Source organism: Anomaloglossus baeobatrachus, chromosome 5 (assembly GCF_048569485.1).
Source record: "Anomaloglossus baeobatrachus isolate aAnoBae1 chromosome 5, aAnoBae1.hap1, whole genome shotgun sequence".
Lineage (NCBI taxonomy): Eukaryota > Metazoa > Chordata > Amphibia > Anura > Aromobatidae > Anomaloglossus > Anomaloglossus baeobatrachus.
In genome coordinates this window covers 169,994,469-170,020,737 of record NC_134357.1, presented here as the reverse complement: position 1 = coordinate 170,020,737, position 26,269 = coordinate 169,994,469, and the positions used below count along the sequence as shown (strand labels likewise).

Here is a 26,269-nt window from a genome sequence, read left to right as displayed (position 1 = left end):
ACGTCCGGGTGGTGGAACCTCTGGACCATACACCGGTTTCCCTTGAGGAGGCAGCCAGGCAGGTCACCCCGCCAGAGGGTCTGGGTGCACGGCAGCCGAAGCACTATTGGTAGCCGGACAGTCCGTAGGAGAGCAGGAAAGGTGGATGGAGTTCTGGACGGTGGTCCGGGTGACGAGGCTCAGAGTCCGAGGCCAGGTGGTAAGGTCAGACGGGATCCGGAACTTGCTGAGCGATGGAACGGGTCACCAAACGGAGCCAGGGACTGGAGACTGGCAGAGCTGCAGAGATGGTGGAACATCCGCCGAAGTCACCGTCAGGGTACGGGAATGAGCGTAGTTCGGAGCGGCTGACGTGGCAGGACAGGCTCTACGAGACAGGACAGGGTTAATGCAGGCAAAGCACAAGGCAAAGCAATAGGGGACCTGAACACTAGCTTGCTAAACACGTAGAACAGGCCCCGCCCACCAGGAAAGTGAATCTTAATATACCCTGTACCTGTCTATGTAATTTCCTGTTTCAGGGTGCTGGCCCTTTAAGAAAGGGTCAATGACCGCGCGCGCCCTAATGCGCATGCGCGAGGCCCGTGTGCCAGAAGCCAGTCCAGGGGGCGGTGCAGAGGAAGCAGGGGCGCCCGGCAGGGTGTCCCCTGTCGCTGAGGAGCGCCGGGAGCGGGGAGCTGGAAGCAAGGAGGGCACAGGCGAGGAAGAGGAGGCCAGGACCGGGGTGGTGAGCCGGGGACGCTGCCGGGAAGCGGGGAGCGGGCCACGGGAACCGGGAGGCGGAGCGCGGAGACCGAGGAGCGTGACAGTACCCCCTCCCCCACGCCCCCCTCCCCGCAATCGGGACAGGAAGACACGAATCAGAGGAGTGACAACATTCTCCCGGGGCTCCCAGGACCTATCCTCGGGACCATACCCCGCCCAGTCCACCAGGAAATACTGCCGACCTCGTACGGTCTTCATGGCCACGATATCCCTTACCGCATAGATGTCATCGTCAGCGATGGGAGGAGGAGCAGTACCGGCCTCAACGGAGAAGGGACCAAGGACAACAGGCTTGAGCAAGGATACATGGAAAGAGTTGGGTTTCCGCATCGTGGCCGGGAGCTGCAGCTTGTAGAAGACTGCATTAATCTTGCTGACGACTTTAAACGGCCCGATGTAACGAGGACCCAACTTGTACTATGGCAACTTCAATCGGACATACTTGGATGCAAGCCAGACCAGATCACCAGGGGAGAAACACGGGGGATCCAGGCGCCGTTTGTCTGCATGTCTCTTCATCCGCAAAGAAGCCCGCTCAAGGGAGGTCTTGACAGAGCTCCATATAGCTGAGAAGTCCTGGACCAGAGCATCTGCTGCGGGGACATCGGAAGCCGAGGATACTGGCAACGGAACCAAAGGCTGAAGTCCGTAAACGACTCGGAATGGAGAGCTGGAGGTGGACTCGCTGATGTGATGGTTGTGGGAGAACTCAGCCCAAGGAAGAAGCGTGGACCAGTCATCGTGATGGGCATTAACGTAGTGGCGTAGGAAGGAGGTCAGGATTTGATTGACCCGTTCCACTTGCCCATTCGACTGAGGATGGTAGGCCGAAGAAAAGTCCAGAGACACTCCCAGATGTTTGCAGAGGGCCCTCCAGAAGCGCGAGGTAAACTGAGTTCCTCTGTCGGACACAATGTGTGCGGGAAAGCCATGCAGTCAGAATATATGTTGGATGAAGGAGTCAGCTAGCTCCTGGGCAGAGGGCAGCCCGGCCATGGGAATGAAGTGAGCCATTTTTGAGAAACGATCCACCACAACCCATATGACTGTGTGTCCGGAGGATAAGGGTAAGTCCGTAATGAAGTCCATTGCGATATGTTGCCACGGAACAGAAGGAATGGGCAGATGCAGGAGACGTCCATATGGTAGGTGCTTGGGTGTCTTGTTCCGGGCACAGGACGGACAGGCCGAGACGAAGGTTGAGACGTCTTTACGGAGAGACGGCCACCAGTAGTGACGGACAATCATGCTCCAAGTCTTCTTCTGACCAGCATGGCTGGCGATCTTCGAGGCATGGCCCCAGTGCAGGACTCTCTGTCTGTCAGTATCTGGAACATAGGTTTTCCCAGGGGGTATCTGAGTTAAAGCGACAGGATTCACCGGAATGATTTTGCTGGGGTTGATGATGGGCTGGAACGTCTCCTCCTCCAACTCCACGGGCACTAAGGACCTGGACAAAGCATCTGCCCGCACGTTTTTGTCCGCAGGCCGAAAATGGAGTTGGAAATCAAATTGGGCAAAAAACAAGGACCAGCGGGCTTGTCGTGGGTTCATGCTTTGGGCTGACCGCAGGTACTCCAGATTCTTGTGGTCCATGTATATGATTACAGGGTATACTGCTCCCTCCAAGAGGTAGCGCCATTCCTCCAAGGCAAGCTTCACGGCCAGTAGCTCCCGATCCCCGATGGTGTAGTTGCGTTCGGGTGCCGAGAAGCTCTTGGAGAAGAATCCACAAGTGACCATCTTGCCGGAGGGGGAGTTCTGCATCAATACTGCCCCGCCTCCCGAGGAAGAGGCATCCACCTCCAAGGTGAACTGTCTGTTCAATTCAGGGCGATGGAGAACCGGGGAAGAAGCAAACGCCTGTTTCAAGGAGCAGAACGCGGCATCGGCCGCCGGGGACCAGTCCTTAGGGTTAGCTCCTTTCTTAGTCAAGGCAGAGAGAGGCGCCGTCAAGGCAGAGAAATGCGGGATGAATTGCCGATAATAGTTCGCAAAGCCGAGAAAGCGTTGGATAGCCTTCAGTCCGGAAGGAGGAGGCCAGTTGATGATGGCAGACACTTTCTCAGGGTCCATCTGCAGGCCAGTGTCCGAGATTACATAACCCAGGAAGGGAAGAGATGACTTTTCAAAGATGCATTTCTCGTACTTGGCGTACAGACGGTTCTCTCTAAGCCTCTAGAGAACTAGCTGCACATTTTCTCTGTGGGTCTGTAGATCCGGAGAGAAGACTAGGATGTCATCCAGATATACCACGACACAGACATACAGGAGGTCTCTGAACACGTCGTTCACTAGTTCTTGGAAGACTGCCGGAGCATTACACAGACCAAAGGGCATGACACAATACTCGTAGTGCCCATCCCGAGTGTTGAATGCAGTTTTCCATTCGTCTCCAGAGCGAATGCGAACCAGGTTATAGGCCCCACGCAGGTCCAACTTGGTGAATACACGAGCTCCTCGAAGCCGATCGAATAGTTCGGGGATAAGCGGCAGAGGGTATTTGTTCTCTACGGTGATCTGGTTTAAACCCCGGTAGTCGATGCAAGGGCGCAGATCACCTTCCTTTTTCTTGACGAAGAAAAACCCTGCTCCGGCAGGGGATGAGGACCTCCGAATGAACCCCTTTGCCAGGCTCTCGGTAATATAGGCAGACATAGCTCGTGTTTCCGCAGGGGACAAGGGTTATATCCTTCCTCTAGGAGGCGTGGTTCCTGGCAGTAAATCGATGGCACAATCGTAGGGACGATGAGGTGGTAGTACCTCGGACTCCTTTTTATCGAAAACGTCCGAGAAGGACCAGTAGGCAGAAGGCAGTCCTGGTAGAGACTCTGGAACCGGAGGGCGTCGAACGGGCTGGATGGTTTTCAGACATCTCTCGTGGCACGAGGAGCCCCATAGGGTGATTTCACCTGTACTCCAGCTGACCGACGGTTCGTGTGTCCGTAACCATGGGAGTCCCAGCAGGATCTGATGAGACATACGCGGGAGGACGTAGAAGGTGATCTTCTCGGTGTGCAGAGCACCGATCCGTACTTCCACAGGCTTGGTGATCAGTGAGACGGTGTCAGAGAGGGGTCTCCCATCTACCGAGGCGATCACCAGCGGTTTCTCTAGTGGGAGGACAGGCACCTGATACTTATCCACCGTGGCCTGCTGGATGAAGTTGCCTGCTGCTCCGGAATCAAGATACGCCTCTGCCGTGAACCGGGTCTCTTCTGTAGTGACTTGAATAGTCCAGGTAATGGAGTCTGAGAGTGTCCCAGCACCTAGGGTAGCCTCTCCTACCAAGCCTAGGCTTTGGAGTTTCCCGGCTTCTCGGGACAAGAGCGTAGCAGGTGTGAGCCATCACCGCAGTAGAAGCAGAGACCCTTTGCTAGTCGTTCTGCTCGGCGTTGCTCCGACTGCCTCAGGCGGTCAATCTGCATGGGCTCGTAGGTAGGCGCGCCAGGGGGCGCCGACTGAGGAGTGGTGGACTTCTGTGGTGGGGAGGAGTGCCGTATAGGACGCCTCTCGCGGGACACCTCTTTGGATCGTTCCTGAAAGCGAAGATCCACGCGAGTCGCCAGAGCAATCAGGGCATCCAGGGTGGAAGGCACGTCACGACCAGCCAGCTCATCTTTTATGCGAGCCGAGAGTCCTTCCCAGAAGGCGGCGGTTAGGGCCTCGTTGTTCCGCCCGAGTTCCGAGGCCAAGGTGCGGAAACGAATAGCATATTGGCCCACCGTCAGAGTCCCTTGACGTAGCCGGAGGAGGGATGAAGCAGAGGCGGCGGTGCGTCCGGGCTCGTCAAAGGTGGTACGGAAAGCCTGCAGGAATTCCTGGATATCAGTGGTCACCGGATCCTCTTTCTCCCACAAGGGGTTCATCCAGGCCAGTGCCTCTCCCTCTAGATGGGACATCATGAACGCGACCTTGGCTTGGTCGGAGGCAAAAAGGTGCGGCAGCAGCTGGAAATGGAGAGAGCATTGGTTTATAAATCCCCTGCAGGTCTTGGGATCTCCAGCGTACCGGGGTGGTGAGGCCAAACGAAGCTTGGAAGTATCTGAGGAGGCTGCCACGGGAGCTGCAGTCGTGGGTTGTGCAGTGGGAACCCGAGATGCCACAGGCGTGGTCGCTGCTTGTAGCGCGTTCAGACGGGCATCCACAGAAGTCATGAAGTTCAGCATGCGGGTCTGGGTCTCGCGCTGTCGTGTGAGTTCCTGCTGCAGGGCCGCTAGTGCTTCGGCGGGATCCATGGCCTGTTCTAGCTGTAACGTCCGGGTGGTGGAACCTCTGGACCGTACACCGGTTTCCCTTGAGGAGGCAGCCAGGCAGGTCACCCCGCCAGAGGGTCTGGGTGTACGGCAGCCGAAGCACTATTGGTAGCCGGACAGTCCGTAGGAGAGCAGGAAAGGTGGATGGAGTTCTGGACGGTGGTCCGGGTGACGAGGCTCAGAGTCCGAGGCCAGGTGGTAAGGTCAGACGGGATCCGGAACTTGCTGAGCGATGGAACGGCTCACCAAACGGAGCCAGGGACTGGAGACTGGCGGAGCTGCAGAGATGGTGGAACATCCGCCGAAGTCACCGTCAGGGTACGGGAATGAGCGTGGTTCGGAGCGGCTGACGTGGCAGGACAGGCTCTACGAGACAGGACAGGGTTAATGCAGGCAAAGCACAAGGCAAAGCAATAGGGGACCTGAACACTAGCTTGCTAAACACGTAGAACAGGCCCCGCCCACCAGGAAAGTGAATCTTAATATACCCTGTACCTGTCTATGTAATTTCCTGTTTCAGGGTGCTGGCCCTTTAAGAAAGGGTCAATGACCGCGCGCGCGCCCTAATGCGCATGCGCGAGGCCCGTGTGCCAGAAGCCAGTCCAGGGAGCGGTGCAGAGGAAGCAGGGGCGCCCGGCAGGGTGTCCCCTGTCGCTGAGGAGCGCCGGGAGCGGGGAGCTGGAAGCAAGGAGGGCCCAGGCGAGGAAGAGGAGGCCAGGACCGGGGTGGTGAGCCGGGGACGCTGCCGGGAAGCGGGGAGTGGGCCACGGGAACCGGGAGGCGGAGCGCGGAGACCGGGGAGCGTGACAGAGCTGCATCATTGATTAACGTGTCCGAGTGCAATGCGAGAATTACTCGCAATAAACTCGTCTGAGAAAATCCCAAGTGAGAAGCCGGCCTAACACAATCCAGTGTTGGAGTCTAGTTTTTGAGGATACTGGTCTGCTTAGGGAAACCATTGGTGCACTTATATATTGCAATCACAGTAAAATCCCCTCAGGAATTGTTCTCTCATTACTCTATAAGACAAAAGATACAGGTCCCAGCCGTAGCTGCTTACTTCTTGTTGCAGCAATATTAGTGTCATACCAAGATCCAGCTTGGGTTTGCAGCATTCATATTAATGGGAGCTCAGAGAGTGGACGGTCAGGAAGCTATGGAGAAATCTGGCTGATCTGCACAATGATAAGGCTCCAGGATCATGCCCTCTTTCTCACAGTGAGCTACGAAGGTGTGAGTACTCTTTCTTTGGCTCCACTCTGTACTTTCAACGCAAGGTGTTCTGCAGTTTATTATATTATAAAATCAAGCACTTAGTCATGCAGTTTGCCTTTACAATATTTGTAAAAGAATGAGAGCTCAATGAATTTGAGCATTGTAGTACAAAACGATGTCAGAATTGTAACATGTCAGGTTATGAAACTATTTCTTTCCTAAATATTCCAGAATCAAGTGAGAGTGGTAATAAAAAAAAATAGAAGTATTTAGGAACTACAGCCACTCAGCCATATGCGGGCATCTCACGGGACGATAAATCGAGTGATCGCATAAGCGATCGCACCCGCCTCCGTCGTTTGTGCGTCACGGCAATTTGTTGCCCGTGGCGCACAAAGTCGTTTACCCCCGTCACACATACTTACCTGCTGGATGACCTCGCTGTGGGCGGTGAACATCCTCTTCCTGAAGGGGGAAGGACGTTTGGCGTCAGTGACATCACACAGCGGCCGGCCAATAAAAGCGGAGGGGCGGAGATGAGCGGGACGTAAACATCCCGCCCACCTCCTTCCTTCCGCATTGCCGGCGGGACGTAGGTAAGCTGTGTTCGTCGTTCCCAGGGTGTCACACAGAGCGATGTGTGCTGCCTCAGAAACAACGAACAACCGGAGCACAGCAGAAGGAACGACTTTTTGAAAATGAACAACGTGTCAACGAGCAACGATAAGGTAAGTATTTTTGCTCGTTCACAGTTGTTTCGAGCTGTCACACGGTACGATATGTCTGACGATGCCGGATGTGCGTCACTAACGACGTGACCCCGACGACATATCGCCCGATATATCGTACCGTGTGACACCCGCAATAATATGGGAGACTGGAGAACGGAGTGCTTTACCAAGTGCTGAGGAACATAGTGCACAAAGATCGCTGACGCTCTGCCGATTCAATTATAAGATAAGAATGGACTTTCCAAGCCCCTGCTGGCATTAACAAAAACTGCACTGGGAGCTTCATGGCATGGACTTCCATAACCAAGCAGCTGCATGCAAGCCTTACATCACCAAGCATCAGATGGAGTGGCGTAAAGTACATCACCACTGGACACTGGAGTGGAGCAGCAGATACGTGTCCTGTGCAGTGCAGGATCACACTTCTCTATCTGGCATCTGGTGGATGAGTCTGGATTTGGAAAATGCCAGAAGATTGTTTGCAACCTACTACATTGTGCCAAATCTTTGGTGGAGGAATAATGGTATACGGTTGTTTTTCAGTAGGTGGCCTAGGCCCCTAAGTTTTACTTAGTGAAAATCTTAATGCTTTAGCATACCATGACATTTTGGGCTTTCAACTTGCGTTCCAGCAAAACTGTGCCTTAGTGTACAAAGCAAGGTGCAAAATAACAACTGTTTTGTAAAGAGACCTCACATCGGCCCTGTAAAACAAACACGTGATGACCTAGAATGGAGACAGTGAGCCAGACCTTCTCATCCAAAATTAGTGTTTGACTTCACAAATGTTCTTTTTAATGAAAGAGAAATATTTCCCACAGGAACCTACAAGATCTAAAAGAAATCCTTCTCAGAAGAATGGGAGCTGTTTTAGCAACAAAGGGACCAACTCTATATTAATGTGTATGGATTTAGAAATCCTGCAGCTGTAATGTATGGGCGACCCAATACTTTTGTCCAAATTGAGTTCTTATATAAATAAAGACTGTTTTGTACGTGGAATAGATACATCATAACATGTTTGGAGATTGTCAGCTCAGGTTATTTGCGTTGGCAGAATCTCATTCACACAATATGGTGTCATGGCCTATAGACAAATCTGTTCAATTATGCACAAGTACATCTTGCTGCCTTTCAGCAAAGAATGAAACTAAATGTGTTGCTGCCATATAACTGGAACTGTTTACACTGACAGTTATATTTTTAAGTAATCTTTGAACCAATGTTGTAGATCAGATATTTACGCAATTTGGACCAGAAATATAGATTTCATGTGTATGTGCACAGTCTCTTCAAACTGACAAAATACATTCTTCAATATTGAAACTGAAACACCAAAAAGGAAAAGTTGTGGAATTATGGAACTCACAGGATGGACAGACATGTTACTGACATGCAAATGATGAAAAAATGGAAACAAAATGTTTAAAACTTTTCAATTTTTTTTTTTAGTATTAACGTCACAGAAATCCCCACACTGTTTCACACTGCGTTATTACTTACGTTTTGTGGTCCCTTTGGAGCTTCCGTCCGAATACCGCTGCAAATAGGGTTTCGGACGCATGCACCGACAGTGCCATTGACTATAATGGAGCAGACTGAGTCAGTGTGTGCTGTCTTGCACCATGTTTGGGCGCATACGCTTTCTGCAAGCGCACACCCAGAAACCCATCCGTCCGAAACCTGTTTTGCGGGGGTGCTCAGAAAGAAACTCTGACGGGACCACTGAACGTAGGTAAAAATGTAATGTGAAGGGGCCCTAATACATCTTAGCTGCTATTAATAAGGTTATTAATGTTTTTCTGAAGAATGTTCTGCTGCACTGAATGCACTCGGGAAAATCATCCAGATCGCTGCTGGCAGCTATCTTAGCAATTTTCAACCAATGACCCAGATCTGTTCATTGGAAGCTAAGGCGGGCTTTACACGTTGCAACATCGCTTCCGAAATATCGTCGGGGTCACGTTGTTTGTTGACGCACATCCGGCGCCGGTAGCGACATCGCAACGTGTAAATCCTAGGTGAGATGATAAACGATCGCAAAAGCGTCGAAAATTGGTGATCTGTGTAGCGTCGGACATTTTCATAATGTCGGGTCGACCGCAGGTACGATGTTGTTTGTCGTTCCTGCAGCTCCACACATCGCTGTGTGTAAACCCGCAGGAGCGACAAACATCTCCTTACCTGCGTCCCGGCAGCAATGCAGAAGGGAGAAGGTGGGCGGGATGTTATGTTCCTCTCATCTCCGCCCCTCCGCTTCTATTGGCCGGCCGATTAGTGACGTCGCGGTGACGTCGCTGTGACGCCGAACGCACCTCCCCCTTGAAGGAGGGATAGCTCGGCAGTCACAGCGACGTCATCAAGCAGGTATGTGCGTGTGACGCTGCTGTAGCGATAATGTTCGCTACGGCAGCAATTATCACAAATCGCATGTGCGAAGGGGGGCGAGTGCTATCGCGCTGGACATCGCTAGCAATTGCTAACGATGTCGCAACGTGTAAAGCCCGCCTAAGTCTGGAGATGCGGGAGGCCATGATAGCACATTTAGGCCAAGCAGGCTGCTCTCAATAACGCAAGCAAGATGTTTGTTGTTGTCATGCTAAACATTTGCTCCCGAGATACTTTAGACCATGGGTCCCCAATTCCAGTCCTCAAGGGCCGCCAACAGTGCATGTTTTCAGAATTTCCTTAGTATTGCACATGTGATAATTTAATCACCTGCACCATTGATGATTTCAACACCCATGCAATGCTAAGGAAATCCTGAAAACATGCACTGTTGGCGGCCCTCGAGGACTGGAGTTGGGGAACCCTGCTTTAGACAAATGATTGGACCACTCATTCCACAATTGATGCATTCTGCAAGTGAAATTTGATATTTTATACTAAGCCTAAGGCAACAAGCAGTGCTTACACAAGCCAACGGAAAGCATTTGCATGACATTGGGCTACGAGCCACATATCCAGCTTCAAGTGCTCCACTGATATTCATGCCACTGGTCTTAACTGCAAAATATCTTCCATCCCATCTCTAGAACATTGTCTTTAAAAAACACAAACCACAGAACAGTGTATGCCCAAAATATGTCCAGACACTAAACCAGACCCCGTAAATGCAGTCTTCAGACAGTAGTTTTTATATAAATTTAGACCGCATAGCTGGCCTACTAAATACAGTGACAAGCAAAAGGGTAACAATGTTTTGAACAGTTGACTTTCAGGTTCCATATCTCAACATCCACTACAGCTTTGAGCTTCAGACTACCTTCATTTTATAGACAATCATTTTGGCTATCTCATACATAAATTTTTCTTGCAACTATTTAGCATATAATTAGTTATGTAGATTCTTGTCACCTTGTTACCCTTTTCCTTGTCACTGTAAATATAGACAGCAGACCAGACCCACTAAATAAATACCAATCCCCAATCCCCAAATTAATATAAATCTCCGAGAAATTAAAAATGCATGCACAGACCATACATTCATTAAGCAAATATAGACCCTACAGACCTTAACAGCTCAGCTCATATTCTGTGAAATCCTTCAGCTCTGTCCTCTGATTTCAGGACCTCTGCAGAAATGGTCAGGTTACTGAATCTTTGCAAGTTCTTTAATATTTTCTGATCAAATTTAGAGATTTTTGCACATTTCAGTTTCATCATTTCCAGCACGGTGGCTCAGTGGTTAGCACTGCAGTCTTGCAGCGCTGGGGTCCTGGGTTCTAATCCCACCAAGGACACCATCTGCAAGGAGTTTTGTATGTTCTCCCCGTGTTTGCGTGGGTTTCCTTCGGGTACTCCGGTTTCCTCCCACACTCCAAAGACATACAGATAGGGACTCTAGTTTGTGAGCCCCAATGGGGACAGTGTTGCCAATGTATGTAAAGCGCTGTGGAATTAATAGCGCTATATAAATAAATAAAATTATTATTATTATTATCATTGTTTTTGCCATAATTCATGAAACCTCAATGTACATCAAGTCCCTATAATTGTATTTGTTCATCAGTACACACATTCCACAATCCATGTTGAGAGATGGCACACGAGGCAGTTGCTAAGTCTCATAAAGACCACCCATCTATATACATTATCAGGACATGTCAAAAAGGGGGTACCTCTGCCACGGACTTCCCTTTGTGAGCTAGAATGGCCGAATTGGTGCACTCACACTACATGGACTTCCATTAAGTGGTTGAAGGTTGCAGATTGAAGAGAGACTAGATCCATAATGATCAGTTGATTGTCACACCCACTGTCTTTATGAGATAACTGTTTACAAGGTTAAGATTACATGATAAAGCAAGTCGTAAGGTCCAGTCACACTAAGCAACTTACCAGCGATCCCAACAACGATAGGGATCGCTGGTAAGTTGCTAGGAGGTTGCTGGTGAGATGTCACACTGCGACGCTCCAGCGATCCCACCAGCAACCTGACCTAGCAGGGATCGCTGGAGCGTCGCTACACGAGTTGCTGGTGAGCTCACCAGCAACCAGTGACCAGCCCCCAGCGCCGCGTGGAAGATGCTGCGCTTGGTAACTAAGGTAAATATCGGGTAACCAACCCGATATTTACCTTGGTTACCAGTGCACGGAGCTACACGTGCAGAGAGCAGGGAGCAGCGCACACTGAGCGCTGGCTCCCTGCTCTCCTAGTTACAGCACACATCGGGTTAATTACCCGATGTGTGCTGCAGCTACATGTGCACAGAGCAGGGAGCAGCGCACACCGCTTAGCGCTGGCTCCCTGCTCTCCTAGCTACAGCACACATCGGGTTAATTACCCGATGTGTGCTGCAGCTAAATGTGCACAGAGCAGGGAGCAGCGCACACTGCTTAGCGCTGGCTCCCTGCTCTCCTAGCTACAGCACACATCGGGTTAATTAACCCGATGTGTCCTGCAGCTACATGTGCACAGAGCAGGAGCCGGCACTGACAGTGAGAGCGGCGGAGGCTGGTATCAAAGGTAAATATCGGGTAACCAAGGACAGGGCTTCTTGGTTACCCGATGTTTACATTGGTTACCAGCCTCCGCAGAAGCCGGCTCCTGCTGCCTGCACATTTAGTTGTTGCTGTCTCGCTGTCACACACAGCGATGTGTGCTTCACAGCGGGACAGCAACAACTAAAAAATGGCCCAGGACATTCAGCAACAACCAACGACCTCACAGCAGGGGCCAGGTTGTTGCTGGATGTCACACACAGCAACATCGCTAGCAACGTTACAAAAGTTGTTCGTTAGCAGCGATGTTGCTAGCGATGTTGCTTAGTGTGACGGGGCCTTAAATGTGCCCATATGCATTAGACTAAACTTGGTGATTGTGAACATTTTCAACCGTACTGAATGTTTTTGTGTGAAATGTAGATACAAATGATTGTTTTAGCTAATTTACCTTGATAAAAAAAATTCATACAAAGTTTGCTTGTTGTTTGCTGGCATTATACGGTATAACAAGTATGGCCAGTGTAAGGAATTGTAATTGCCAATATGGGCTAAAATGTTGCCAAAGTATTCATTGTTTAGTGGTTGTTCAACCATCCACATATGTCTATCTAATCTGTATGTCCACCTTTACACACCAACCTGTTCCTACAGGCCCTACAGATATTAAAGGACTTTTCTGAGAATGAAATAAAATGGTGTCTCTGCTATAATTCAAACTGTAACCTGTCCTAGTCTATTTTCAGGACAGTCTGTACACAGAAGATATGTAGCTCACGAGACCTGTGTTTCAACTCACAAGAGCTGTATCACACATACCTCACTACCACTAGGTGTCATATGTGAAGAAATATATCACTTCCTCCCTGAGCACTATGTAGATTATCTCCAGAATCTCCAGGTTCATCCTCCTCTATCTCCTCCTTACTTGTTCTCCAGTTGGGTTCAGACTCCCTGCACTGTTATAAAGCTGTCAGACTGAAGGAGAAGGGGGACATAGCTAGAGATGTCTTCATCAAGCAAAACGTGGATTAAAATACTTCACACATCAGCGCCTGCAGCTTACTGAAGTTCCGAATATGATACAGCTCTTGTGAGTTGAAACACAGGAGCTATATATCTGTATATCGTCAGTCTGCAGCCATTATTGACACGTGACTAGTACAAGCCACTTATAGCTTCTAATTGGAAGAAACCTGTGGTGCCCACTATCTCTGAGATCGTAGAGACTACTTCTCTTCACAACAACTTCGAGAAGTACTTTGTTACCATTAACAATGCCTTTGCCTCCTATTACCGAAGATGGGATCACTGGAATAGTTTTATACAAGGTGTTACATAAATAAATATTATTTATAACTACCTAAAAACCTTTTCATAACATGAATCCTTTTATTCAAACCTCCAGCCATGATTTCTTGACAATATGCTTATATTCCTAGAATGGAAACCTGTTAACATGGTTGAGATTTGTTTATGTTCATTGTTCTTCCTTTTACCCACACCCTTTTCACCCTGTTTTCCTTGCCTTCACCCTCCTCCCCTTTTTCCCTTTTTCATCCCCAATAAAGTAATTACTTTATCTCCCCCTCCCCTATCCCTTCTCTTTTCCTATACCTATCCCCCCAGATAAAAACATTTTATTCATATAATAGATCTAAACATGTATTCAAATAATGGTATGCTACGCATAATAATATCTTGATTGTGTGGATTTGATATGTTATTCTGTTAACCTTATTTTAATAAAAATATACAGTATGAAAACAAGCCGCAGTTTGAATTTTCCCAGGAACGCAATTTTATTTCATTACTGGAGAACCTCTTTAATCTGGTAATGTTGGAAACCTTAAGTCCAGTTGCATACAGTACTTATAAATTATACATATATACTCTTTTATTTTCAAGTGTCAGCTGTTTGTCTGCTTATATGGTGTCCATAGACTTCTTTATTTTTCTCTGCAGGTACATACATCTATACTCTGAATGGCACAGATCCTGAAGGCTATCCAGTCATATATGGTTTAACCTTTGAACCGGGATCAAAACGCTACTTTACCATTGACCCTATACGTGGTAACGTCACAGTGATTGAAGAGTTGGACCGGGAGGTAAATTTACTCTATACTGTATACATGAGTATAAATGAATACCGTATTCCTTCTGTGTAATTATAAATGAAGCTAATCTTTTCAGTTCTAAAATTACATAGATTTTAACCATAATGGTGTTAAATCGTGATAATATATGCAGTATATTTCCCATATTCTCATTATCATTGTGTCTTTTCGCAACTTACAGAAACAAGATGAGATTGAGGCAATTGTTAGCATATCAGATGGAATAAATAAGGTAAGTGTGTTGTATTAATAAGACTTAAGGGGGCTTTACACGCTACGATATCGTTAATGTTTTATTGTCGGGGTCACGTCGTTAGTCATTAACGGTATCGCAGCGTGTAACACTTACCAGCGACGTTAAGCGTCCTCCAAAGTGGTGAAAATCGTTCACCATGGAGAGGTCGTCCTAAAACCAAAAATTGTTAATGGTTGTTTAAAGATGTTGTTCCTGCGGCAGCACACATCGCTGTGGGTGACACCGCAAGAGCGAGGAACCTCTCCTTACCTGCATCCCGCCCGCAATGAGGAAGGAAGGAGGTGGGCGGGATGTTCGTCCCACTCATCTCTGCCCCTCCACTTTGATTGGCCGGCCGCTTAGTGACGTCGCCGTGATGTCGCCGTGACGCCGAACGCACCTCCCCCTTGAGGGAGAGTTTGTTCGGCAGTCACAGCGACGCTGCAGACCAGGTGAGTGCATGTGACGCTGCCGTAGCGATTATGTTCACTACGGCAGCGATCACACGATATCGCATGCACGATGGGGGCGGGTGCTTTTGCGTACGATATCGCTAGCAATTGCTAGAAATATCGTAGCGTGTAAAGCCCGCTTTAGCGTGATTGGGGATATTCGCTATGCAATTTACACCAGCTTTTTATTTACAGTACATTTATGTATATATACATTATGCATTAGCTAACAAATTCTGCATCTTTGACAGATTGACTATCATTTACAAAAGACCATAGTATAACTTACAGCAGAAATCTACTAACAGCAGAAAGCATACATTGAATAGTTATGAATGGGAAGTGCTACTTAACAGTGGCATGAATAAGTTTAGGTATCCCTGGTCAAAATTACTGTTATTGTGAACAGTTAAGCAAATTGAAGATGAAATGATCTCTAAAAAGCATAAAATTAAAGATGACACATCCTTTGTATTTTAGGCAAAAAATGATACATATTTTTTCTTCTTTTGCATTTTTAAAATTACAAAAAGGAAAATAGGCCTATGCAAAAGGACACCCTTGAAGGTTTGTGTGCTCAGATAACTATGACCAAGATTTCAGACCTTTATTAGATTGTTATGGCTTTTTCACTATTATTGTTAGGAAAAGCCAGGTGATGCAAATTTCACAGCTTTATAAAAGCCCAGCCTCCTCTAACCTTGTGCCAAAATAAAACAGTATCTCGGTTCTTCTAAACAGCTGCCTAGCACTCTGAAAATGATTATGATGCAGGCCCACATAGCAGGAGAAAGCTATAAGAACATGGCAAAGCATTTTCTAGTTGTTCCTTCCTCAGTTCAAAATGTTACTAAGAATTGGCAGTTAACAGGAACAGTGGAGGTCAAAATACTGGAAGACCAAGCAAAATTTCTGTGAGAGATTTTTGCAAGATTGCTAGAGATGCAAAGAAGAACCATTGCTTGACTGCAAAATACCGTCATGAAGATTTTGTAGACTCTGGAGTTGTGGTATATTGTTCTAATGTTCAGAGATGTCTGCATTTATATAGCCTTTCTGGAAAAGTCATCAAAAGAAAATCTCTCCTGCGTCCTCACCACGATTATTCAGCGTCAGAAGTATGCTAAAGAGCATCTAAAAAAGCATGATGCATTTTGGAAACAAGTAAAGTGGACTGATGAGGTTAAAATAGAACTCTTTGGCCACAATAATCAAAATTATATGTAGAGAAAAAAGGGCACAGAATTTAAGGAAAAGATCAAATAACCAACTATTAAGCATGGTGGTGCAGAAGTCATGCTTTCGGGTTATGTTGCAACTAGAGATGAGTGATCCTGCCAAGGATCGGATCGGTTCAGGATCGCTGAACCCGCCTGAGATCGCTGATTGGATCAGTGATCCTAGCTGATCTGATCGTTTATCCTAGCCAAACCCATTAAATTCAATGGGAGGCAAAAGTGATGTGTTGTAAAATGGTGTGTGAGGGAGCTGTAAAAGAAAGAAAATAAAAAAGGGTTATAGAAGTACATACTTACCAAGTCTCCCCACAGCTGCAGCTCTGCTTCGGAGTCCACTCATACATATTCACTGCTTTCCCTTTCCATCTTTGATTGGCTGCCATTGGACCATGCCCCCATCCTCTGAAACAGCGTCTGTGATTGATTGGAATCACAAATGCTGTCTGTGTCCTCATACTGGTGATAAATAAATAAATAGATAAATAAAAATGTTATAAGGTCCCACCTGTATTGAAACCAGCGCAGATAAAGCAACGGCTACAGGCTGCAGCTGCTGCAGCTCCCAGCTATGCGCTTATCATGGCTGTGTATCAAAATAAGAGGCTTTTTTTCTAAAAAAATAATATTTAAACAAATAAATAATTTAAAAAAACGGTGTGCGGTCCCCCCCCAAGTTTGATACCCAGCCAAGATAAAGCTCGACAGCTGGGGGCTTGTATTCTCAGCTGAGGTTATTGACCCCCTAGCCTAAAAATAGCAGCCTGCAACCGCAAAAGATTAACACATCCATTAGATGTAACGATCCCAGCACTTTACCCAGCTCATCCCGATTGCCCTGGTGTGGTGGCAATCTGGGTAATAATGGGTTAATAAGCTCTGTAAGGGTCTGAGACCCCCCCACTAATCCTATAAGTAAAAATAAATAAACACAAACACAGTAAAATCGTTTATTTAAAAAAAAAAACACCCTCTTTCGCCAATTTATTAATCCCAAAACACCCAAATCTGATGTAATCCACACTACGTGGGTCCCACGACGATTCCAGCTTTGATACATCTGAAGGCACAGCGCGTGGCCATAGAACATGACAGCTCGCTGTGGGTTATAATCAAAGACTGAGCCATGTGATGAGCGGTGACATCACTGAACCTTCTGAGGTGAAGTGACTGAGTTTATTGAGGACCCTTGAGGTCAGGTTATCTGTAGTCACAAGTGTAGTGCCGTGGAAACCTTTAGCTGTGACCACAACTAACCTGAGTGATGTCACCACTGATCGCTAAGGCTCAGTCTCTGCCTGAGGCTCACAGCAAGCGGTCATACTCTATGACCTCAAGCTGTCAGTTCAGATGGAGCAGAACTGGAATTGTCGTGGGACCTCGTGTGGGTTACGGTCTATCTGGGGGTTAATAAAGTGGTGAAAGTGTGTGGGTTTTTTTTATATTATACTTCAAATATAAGATTTGTTTTATGTAAGTGTTTATTTATTTTCACTTACAGATTCGCAATAGTGGTCCCCATTACTAATCGTGGGCTTAGTGGCAGCTGTGAGCTGCTATTGACCTCTTATTAACCCGATTATCACCGTACCATGGCAATCGGGAAGAGCCAGGACAAGTTCCTGGATTGTCGCATCAAATGGATGCGACAATCCTGGGTAGATGCAGGCTGGTATTTTTAGGCTGGGTGGCAATAAACATGAGCTTCCTCAGCCTGGGAATACCAGCTCCCAGACTATCAGGCTTTATCTTAGCTGGGTATCAAAATTGGAGGTGACCGCATGCCATTTTTTAAAAATAATATATTTAAACAATGTAAAAAAAAAAGCTGCATGCAGTTCCTCTTATTTTGATACACAGCCAAGATAAGCGCATAGCTGAGGGCTGCAGCCTGTAGCAGTATACTTTATCTGTGCTGGTATCAATATATAGGGCAACCACATGGCATTTTTTTATTTGTTTATTTATTTTACACCAGCAGTATAATGCTGTCAGAGAGGGTGGGGGTACAGTCTGACTGTAGCCAATCAGACACACCAGTGGGCGGGGAAAGCAGTGAATATGTATGAGGGATAATTATCAGTCCAGGAAGTAGGGTTGCAGCCAGTAAGTATGTACCAAGTACTGCTTTAACCCTTCTGCTTCCTTTTTTTACAGTGGCCAATCACAGCCATGCCAGTACTTGACATGGCTGTGATGGGCGGGGAGAGGATGGTTTTTGCAATCTGAACATTTACCGATCCTTGGCAAGATTACTGACTTTTGCGGTAAATGTTTGAATGTCCGATCCCGATCCAATCCTGCCAAAGATTGTACGATTTTAACATTTTCTGATTTTTGCCGATCAGGATCGCTCATCTCTGGTTGCAACCATTGGCACAGTGAACATTTCACTGATAGAGGGAAGAATGGATTCAATGAAATTTCAATAAATTCTTGATGCAAACATAACACCATCTGTAAAAAAAAGCTGAAGTTGAAAAAAAGATTGCTTGTACAAATAGATAATGATCCTAAACACAGGGCAAAATCCACAATAGACTACCTCAGAAGGCGCAAGCTGAAGATTTTACAATGGCCCTCACAGTCCCCTGATCATGTACATCATTGAAAATCTGTGGCTAAACCTCAGAAGAGCAGTGCATGCAAGACGAGCCAGGAATCTCACAGAATTTGAAGATCCTTTGAAGAAGAATGGATAAAAATCGCTCAAACAAGAATTGAAAGACTCTTGGCTGGCTACAAAAAGTATTTTCAAGCTTTGAAACTTGCCAAACGGGGGTGCTATTAAGTACTAACCAGGCAGGGAGCCCAAACTTTCGCGTTGGCCCATTTTCACTTTTTTGTTAATTTAATTATGTAAAAGATTAAAATATATATTTTTTGCCTAAAATAGAAAGGAAATGTTTAATCTTTAACTTTATATCTTTTAGAGATCGTTTCATCTTTAACTTGCTTTACTGTTCACAATAACAGTAATTCTGACCAGGGGTGACCAAACTTTTGCATGCCTCTGTAATAAAAGCACTCACGAGTACAATCTAACCTCCTTTCCTCTACAAAAAGCTGTGTATATATGACATCTTGTATTTAAAAAGACTATTGTCTTCACTTGTTTGTATTCTTTTTATTGACTGATACAAATGTCAAATTGTTTATAAAGCTGGCATACATTGAAATGTAAGTACTTGGACACAGTGGAATATACAATACCGAAAGTGGACCTGTCGATAGACTTCACAACACCAATGTCATACATTACTAAATAGTTATCTTTAACCTGTGGAGGCTGGTGTACTAACTTTGAAAATTCATGACAGAATGACGGTATAATCATCTTGATAGATCTGCTGTAAAAGCTGTGGAATTTTTTCACAAGATGCAATTTTTTTTACATATTGCATTGGTTACATTGAGTTGAACATGTTTATTTTTTCATCCATTTTTATCCATGTGCAGAATGCAACTCGCTCAAAGTTTCATACTTATCTCATTTTGAATAGTCCCAGATTCAGATGTCTGTGATTTTTCTCATATCTAAAAACATGGACATTTTTTTTCTAGATTTAATTTCTTCACTTTACTCACTTATATTGCACTAATAGCTGTAGTACCCAGGCATTGCCCGGGATATAACTGTCTCTCTCCTAGTCTCTGTCTGTCTGTGTCTGTCTGTTTATGTCTCTTTCTGTCTGTCTCTTTCTGTCTGTCTCTGTGTTCCTGTCTCTGTGTGTCTGTCTGTATCTGTCTGTCTGTCTCTCTGTCTTTCTCTTTCCCTGTCTATCTGTGTGTCTGTGTGTTTGTCTCTATCCATGTCTGTCTGTCTGTGTCTGTCTCTCTGTCTGTGTGTATCTCTCTGTCTGTCTCTGCATCAGTCTCTCTGTCTCTCTATCTCTGTGTCTTTCTGTCTGTTTCCCCATCTGTCTCTTTCCCCATCTGTCTCTTTCCCCATCTGTCTCTTTCCCCGGCTGTCTCTTTCCAGGTCTCTCTCTTTCCCCGTCTGTCTCTTTCCCCATCTGTCTCTTTTCCCGGCTGTCTCTTTCCAGGTCTCTCTTTTTCCCCATCTGTCTCTTTCCCCTTCTGTCTCTTTCCAGGTCTGTCTCTTTCCAGGTCTGTCTCGGTCCAGGTCCATCTCTTTCTCCGTCTGTCTCTTTCCCTGTCTGTCTGTTTCCCCATCTGTCTGTTTCTTTCCCTGTCTCTTTCCCTGTCTGTCTCCTTGTCTGTCTGTCTCTTTTCCTGTCTCTTTCCCTGTCTCTGTCTCTTTCTCTGTCTTTGTCTCTTTCTCTGTCTGTCTCTGTCTGTCTTTTTCCCTGTCTGTGCCTATCTCTTTCCCTGTCTGTATCTGTCTGTCTCTTTCCCTGTCTGTGCCTGTCTTTCTGTGTCTGTCTGCCTCGGTCTGTCTCTTTCCCTGTCTGTCTCTTTCCCTGTTTGTGCCTCTCTGTCTGCCTCTGTCTGTCTCTTTGATTGTCTGTCTCTGTCTCTCTCTCTTTTCTGTCTCTCTCTCTCTGTCCCTTTCTGTCTGTCTCTTTCTGTCTCTCTCTATCCGTCTGCCCACCGATATGTTATTACCTCACACATAAGCTTCTTATACTATAAATGTCCTTTGATGCTATAGCAACCAATCACAGCTGTTATTAAAAACCTTTAGCTCACAGTTCTGTTCACTTTAATGGAGGCAGGTTTTTTGGAGAGTTAAGGGCACTTTATACACTGCGATATTGCTATCGATATCGCTAGCGAGCGTACCCGCCCCCGTTGGTCGTGCGTCACAGGCAAATCGCTGCCCGTGGCGCACAACATCGCTTACACTCGTCACGCAGATTTACCTTCCCTGCGACGTCGCTGTGGCTGGCGAACCGCCTCCTTTTTAAGGACGCGTCTCCTAGCAACCGCCGCTCACCACTACCAGACTGTCTCGCTCCACTCCTTTCCTTTCTGCCTCTGCAACTTTAGCTTCCAGGCCCTCCACTACACCCCTTGATGAGATGTGGAGGTAAGCCCCCTCTTGAGTCTACCCAAGGGTCCCCTCTCAAGGTGGGGGAGACCTGGTTGCTATGTGTCTGTGCGTACACACCCTATTCAAGCCTTTAGGATTACCTGGAAGTACTGCCACAGCATGGGTGCAGTACTCAGTGGTGCCTGACCAGGTCAGGGGCGCCACACATGCACCACCAATGATATTATGAAAAGGAGCGACGTGTCAACGATCAACGATTTTTGATGTTTTTGCGATCGTTGATGGTCGCTTCTAGGTGTCCCATGCTGTGATGTCTCTAACGACGCCGGATGTGTGTCACTGACGACGTGACCCCAGCGATATATCGTTAGCAATATCGCAGCGTGTAAAGCACCCTTAACTGTAAAGCACGGGGTTAAATTTTCCCATCAAAACATAGTCTATGACGTTCCCTGATTCAAATGAGGTGTCTGTGCAAAATTTCAAATTTCGTGATTGTAAATGCGACAGTGCGGATTCTTTTAGCGGACATATACATACATACACACACACACACACACACACACACACACTCAATTGGTATATTAGATTAATTCCACAGCACTTTTAAGGTGCCATCATCACTGTCACTATTAGGGCTCACAACCTAAACTCTATCGGTTTGTCTTTGGAGTGTAGGAGGAAACCAGAGAAACCTGAGGAAACCCACTTAAACACTGGGAGAACATACAAACTCCTTGCAGATTTTTTCCTTGGTGGGATTTTGAACCCAGGATCACCGTGCTGCCCCATGTCCATCAGTTCACCAGTGTTTAACATCTGAGTGACATCAGTGTTTTGTCAGTGTTTTACCATCAGTTTCATCAGTAATTTGCATGGAGGATAAATAAATATATTTGAAAGTTTTTTTCTATCCACTCCAGTGTTAATTATGGATAGTGCTCAGATTGCACACTGATTTCATCTGCGTGCTGTCCGTGATTTTCATGGACCCATGAAATGACTTATATTTGTCATTTCGATCCATGACTTAGATCAACAATGGACATGTCGCCATGGTTTTTGGGGACTAGTGAATAACCCCATTGAATTTAAAATGATACTTGTTCTATCTGTGAAAAACATGGTCAGAACATGAACATGACTCACAGGCATCTGAATGAGGCCTAAAGATTAATTTTATGTGTCCAAAATACTGTTGCCTTTACTAGCTTTCATGAACTCGCACAGCTTTATTCCTGTACAGCTTTCTCCCAATAAGCTGCTCTCTACTGCGCTGACACAGAAGCTGCCTGTGTGATCTCTATCCCTTCACCTGCATGCTCTGCAGCACGTGCTATCCTTTCTCTCTAATGTTCCCTGCAGATGTGATAACAAAATATAATTTTTTGTGATAAATAGCATACCTCCCAACTTTTCAAGAACAGAAAGGACAATTTTGATCACGCCCATAGCCACACCCAAGCCCCACCTTTTTGTCATTTCTTTCTATTGCAGCAGGACAATTAATGACCAAAATTTATAATGAGGATAAGGGTCCAAAAACTAGTATACCCAAAAGAAAAAAACCTTAGAAGTGAAGTAACTACAATTATTTAAAAAAACAAAATATTAGGTATACAGTACATGAGGGGTATATATACAATGATATAGATAGCTATCCTCGGAGGTAAACACCCTAAATAGTGACGAAGTAGCACCCCCGCTTAATGTCGGTAAGACCTATATGTGTGACGAATGTCTTGCATCTGCAGTTTACATCTTGTATTAAAGTGGATTTACTTTGAGCTGATGCTAAAAGGGTTAAGGACTCATACCCTTCTGGCTTTGTTTACTCAAAACCTTATCATAGCTGTGGCATCTTGTAATTATAACCTTCTGCTATATTTACCCACTCCTTGCTTTACTCCATGCTGGTGATAAAATCTCTATACTGACCACTTTGAATGAGCCAATCTCTGGAGAAGCTAAGGTTGCAGCTGAAAAGTTTCTTGCTGGAGAAACTTAGGATTGCTTTTGTTGTGTCTTTCCCCATATATTTCTCTCACTTTTCTCATGTTGTCTTATTGTAGCAGTGGGACTAGTGTATTGTTGCTCTACTAACTAGTTAGGGTCATTTAATGGTCAGCAAGGGCCTAGGCACATGACGGCACATGGGGGAATGACACGTCTAGTGCTGTTATGGGGTGCAGGGATCAGCCACAGATGAGTGTGAGATGATGATCCCTCTTCCCTCTCGTTATCACCAGGACTTTCCTTAAACATCTCTCCTGGTTTTCTCTCTCTATTGCAGCACATGTTGGACTTTCCCTTGTCCCAGCATGATAATATGTTCCTTTAAGTGCCCTATATTCAAAACACACTGAAACAAAACGTATATTTCTGGTGAACGTATACACAGCCCCATGTCAAAATATCAAACAGATATAATCCTCAGACTCATAAAGTTAATTATTACCTTATAGTGCAGTTGCTGATACAGGTCCATAGATATGCAGTAAACTGTCCCAATCCATATAGAGCCCAATGTCAGGTATCACACAGATATAGTCCTCAGAAACCTGAATTTCATGTTGGTGAATTAATTAAAGATAGCAGTCAATTAATAATATGGAAAAAAATTCGCCATGAGAAAAAACTGATGTTCTGAAGGTACTTAAGCTTAAAGTTTAAGTGCTTATAAGGATCCATAAATACGTAGTAAACCATCTCTATGCATTTTACCCCCAGATCCTGGGGTTCATTAGGGGACTACAAGTTGCATGGAGCCTCAATATTGAAGAGTGGGATACTGTTAATACAGATTTAGATATCAATGGCTGCCACATGTAATGGTAGTGTGTGCAGATAGACCAAGCAGCACCCCATAAATAGCTGGAAGAGACATCCCACTCAGTAGATAAGTGACATTGTATCATGCGTTCCAGAGGTTACTGCACACTACAAGTGACGTCCACTGTGCATAGGATAAGAGATGATATCACCATGTGCGGTGGAACGCATTATACGCTCCAAAGTGTGACGCGCACCAGACGTGATCTCTACAGTGCACAGGAAGTGATGTTATCAGGGACTATGGAAGACAGATACAATGCGTCAGGTGGCGTTTACAGTGGCAGGAAATATGGCATCTTCATAGGAGAAACTTTCTCATTTTTATGTAAGCTTCACTATATGAATATTTCATCTAGCTTTTCTGTGTCTGTAAGGCTATGCTCACATGTAGAGTGAATTCTATGTTGTTTGTTTTCAGTAAATGTCCACACAACACTACGCAATAACAATCTTCTCTAATTATTGCATGTTTGCTGCATTTTTTATGCCTTTTCCCCTTATTTGATGTGCTTTTGGTGTAGATGTGAAGCAGTGTTATATTTGTGGTTTGAGTCGGCACTTTAAAAAAGTTACAGCAATTTTTGACAGTTTTTTAAGCTCCACATAGAGGACTTTAGAAAGAAAAAAGCACCAAAACTGCACCGTTCATCCACTTTAGGCGCACAGTGGGCAAAGTGGTTGTAATTTCATAAGAACTCTGCCCTCAGTGCGTTTACAGACGTTGCTGAACTTTTTGATTTTGGTCCTTTTTGTCTCTATAAGCATCTATGAGGAGCCTGAAAATGCACTAAATAAAGGGGAACATCATAAAAAAATGCTGCAAAAATGTCATATTCATAAAAGATTGTTATTGTGTCGTGTCGTGTCGTGTGGACACCTACAACACAATAGTAGTAGAAAAACTCAGCATTTACTCTACATGTGAACACTTCAGGATTATATTTTCATTACATTTTTTTACAGTTTAATGGGGAAAAAAATCAATAATGCTTATTTTTTATGCCATTTACCTATCACGATAACATGTCTGATTGCTGTGTTGTGTGGGTCGTTACGATTACAGGAACACAAAATATGTCCATGTTATTTGCTGTTTTGTGATATTGTGATATGTATTATATTTTCAAAAGCAAATTAAATATTATATTATTGTAGTTGTTTATTGTTATTTCTTAGTATCTTTATAGAAAGACAAATACATCTGAAATTATCCCTTTAAAATATAGATACACAGCAATGCATTGATAAACAGATTGATGTCAGGAGTGTCTGTGGCTCATATCTTTGGCTGTTGCCTGTAATGTTGTAGGTTGTGGGTTCAAGTTCCAGTGCGTGTCATGAAAAAAAGAGAAAATTATATATTTGCAGTTGTTTTTAATTATTTTTAGTAGTTTTATAGGAATAACAAAATATGTCCTTTTTTCACTTCTAGAGAACATGGACATAAAAATACTTTGCATGTAACTCTATATACCAGTATAATCTATTTCTGGATGCAATGTTGAATAATGATAAAATAGGGTGCACAACCAAAAGATAAGAAGAAAAGAGTACTATATCATGTATTAACAGTAAACATGAAAAAGGGGAAGAAAAAGCAATACAATAGTGTTAAGCACTAGAGTTGGGTGAATGTGCTCGGTATTCGAACGAATATTAGTGTATCTGATACTCGATTGAGCATTTTGCTGCTTGGACGCCATGCTCAGGTCCCCACTCGGCATGATTCCGGCTTTTTATGAGCCAGTAAACATGTAGGAATTGCCTGCCAATCATGGTAATGCCGTAGCCATCTTGGATACTGTCATTACTGTCATCGGTCAGCCGAATAGTGTCATTGGGTCGATATAAGATCCAGAGGCACCATGTTTGCCACACTCTACCTGGAAATAGTGTAGCGCTTAGGGAGAGACCAGTGATTACGCGCCCTTTGTGCACGTGGTGGGATTACGAACCACGCAATGGAGTGTAACCATGCATTAGACTGACCTCGTAATGGGGTGTAACCACGCACCAGACTAGTGCAGACTAACAGCAAACATAAATACCTGGTGCACATGTCCTGCCACTTTAATCTTGTTTATGAAAAAAAGAGGGAATAGTGCTATTATGGCTTCTTTTTACTCGTAGAGAATGGATATCACTATCAATTACTTTCCACTTTGGATTACAGGTCACCGTAACAAAAAGGTCTGGCTTTCCGAATTTTTAGACAATTGTCATGGCATCTTGGTAATTTTGCTGCATAGCTCTTGGGCTTCCATTGAAACTGAATGGTAAAATTACTGGTGTTCCAGTTTTTAGCCCTTGGTGTAATGCAGCATTATGGATGTGATTCCTAACCCAGGCATAACTGTCGACGTGTAATGCCTTTTGGTTTTGTTTTATATATTCGATCCTGTCGGATTCAATTTTGACGTAACTGTCATCAATAAATTGTTGCGGCAACTTCCCAGCATTTAACAGGGGATTGAACTCGTCATGAATGGCAAGCCTGTATGCATAGTACTGCAACAGGGTGATT

At 45.4% G+C, this 26,269-nt stretch overlaps 1 protein-coding gene across 1 annotated transcript in view; it reads left to right on the top strand.

The window, feature by feature from the left end:
• The window catches only part of CDHR1 (cadherin related family member 1), a 366,668-nt gene that overhangs the window by 12,910 nt on the left and 327,489 nt on the right, over window positions 1-26,269 (top strand). Inside the window, 2 exon segments of the mRNA XM_075347300.1 lie at window positions 13,877-14,022; window positions 14,213-14,263. Of these exon segments, the coding sequence (XP_075203415.1) occupies window positions 13,877-14,022; window positions 14,213-14,263 (197 nt within the window).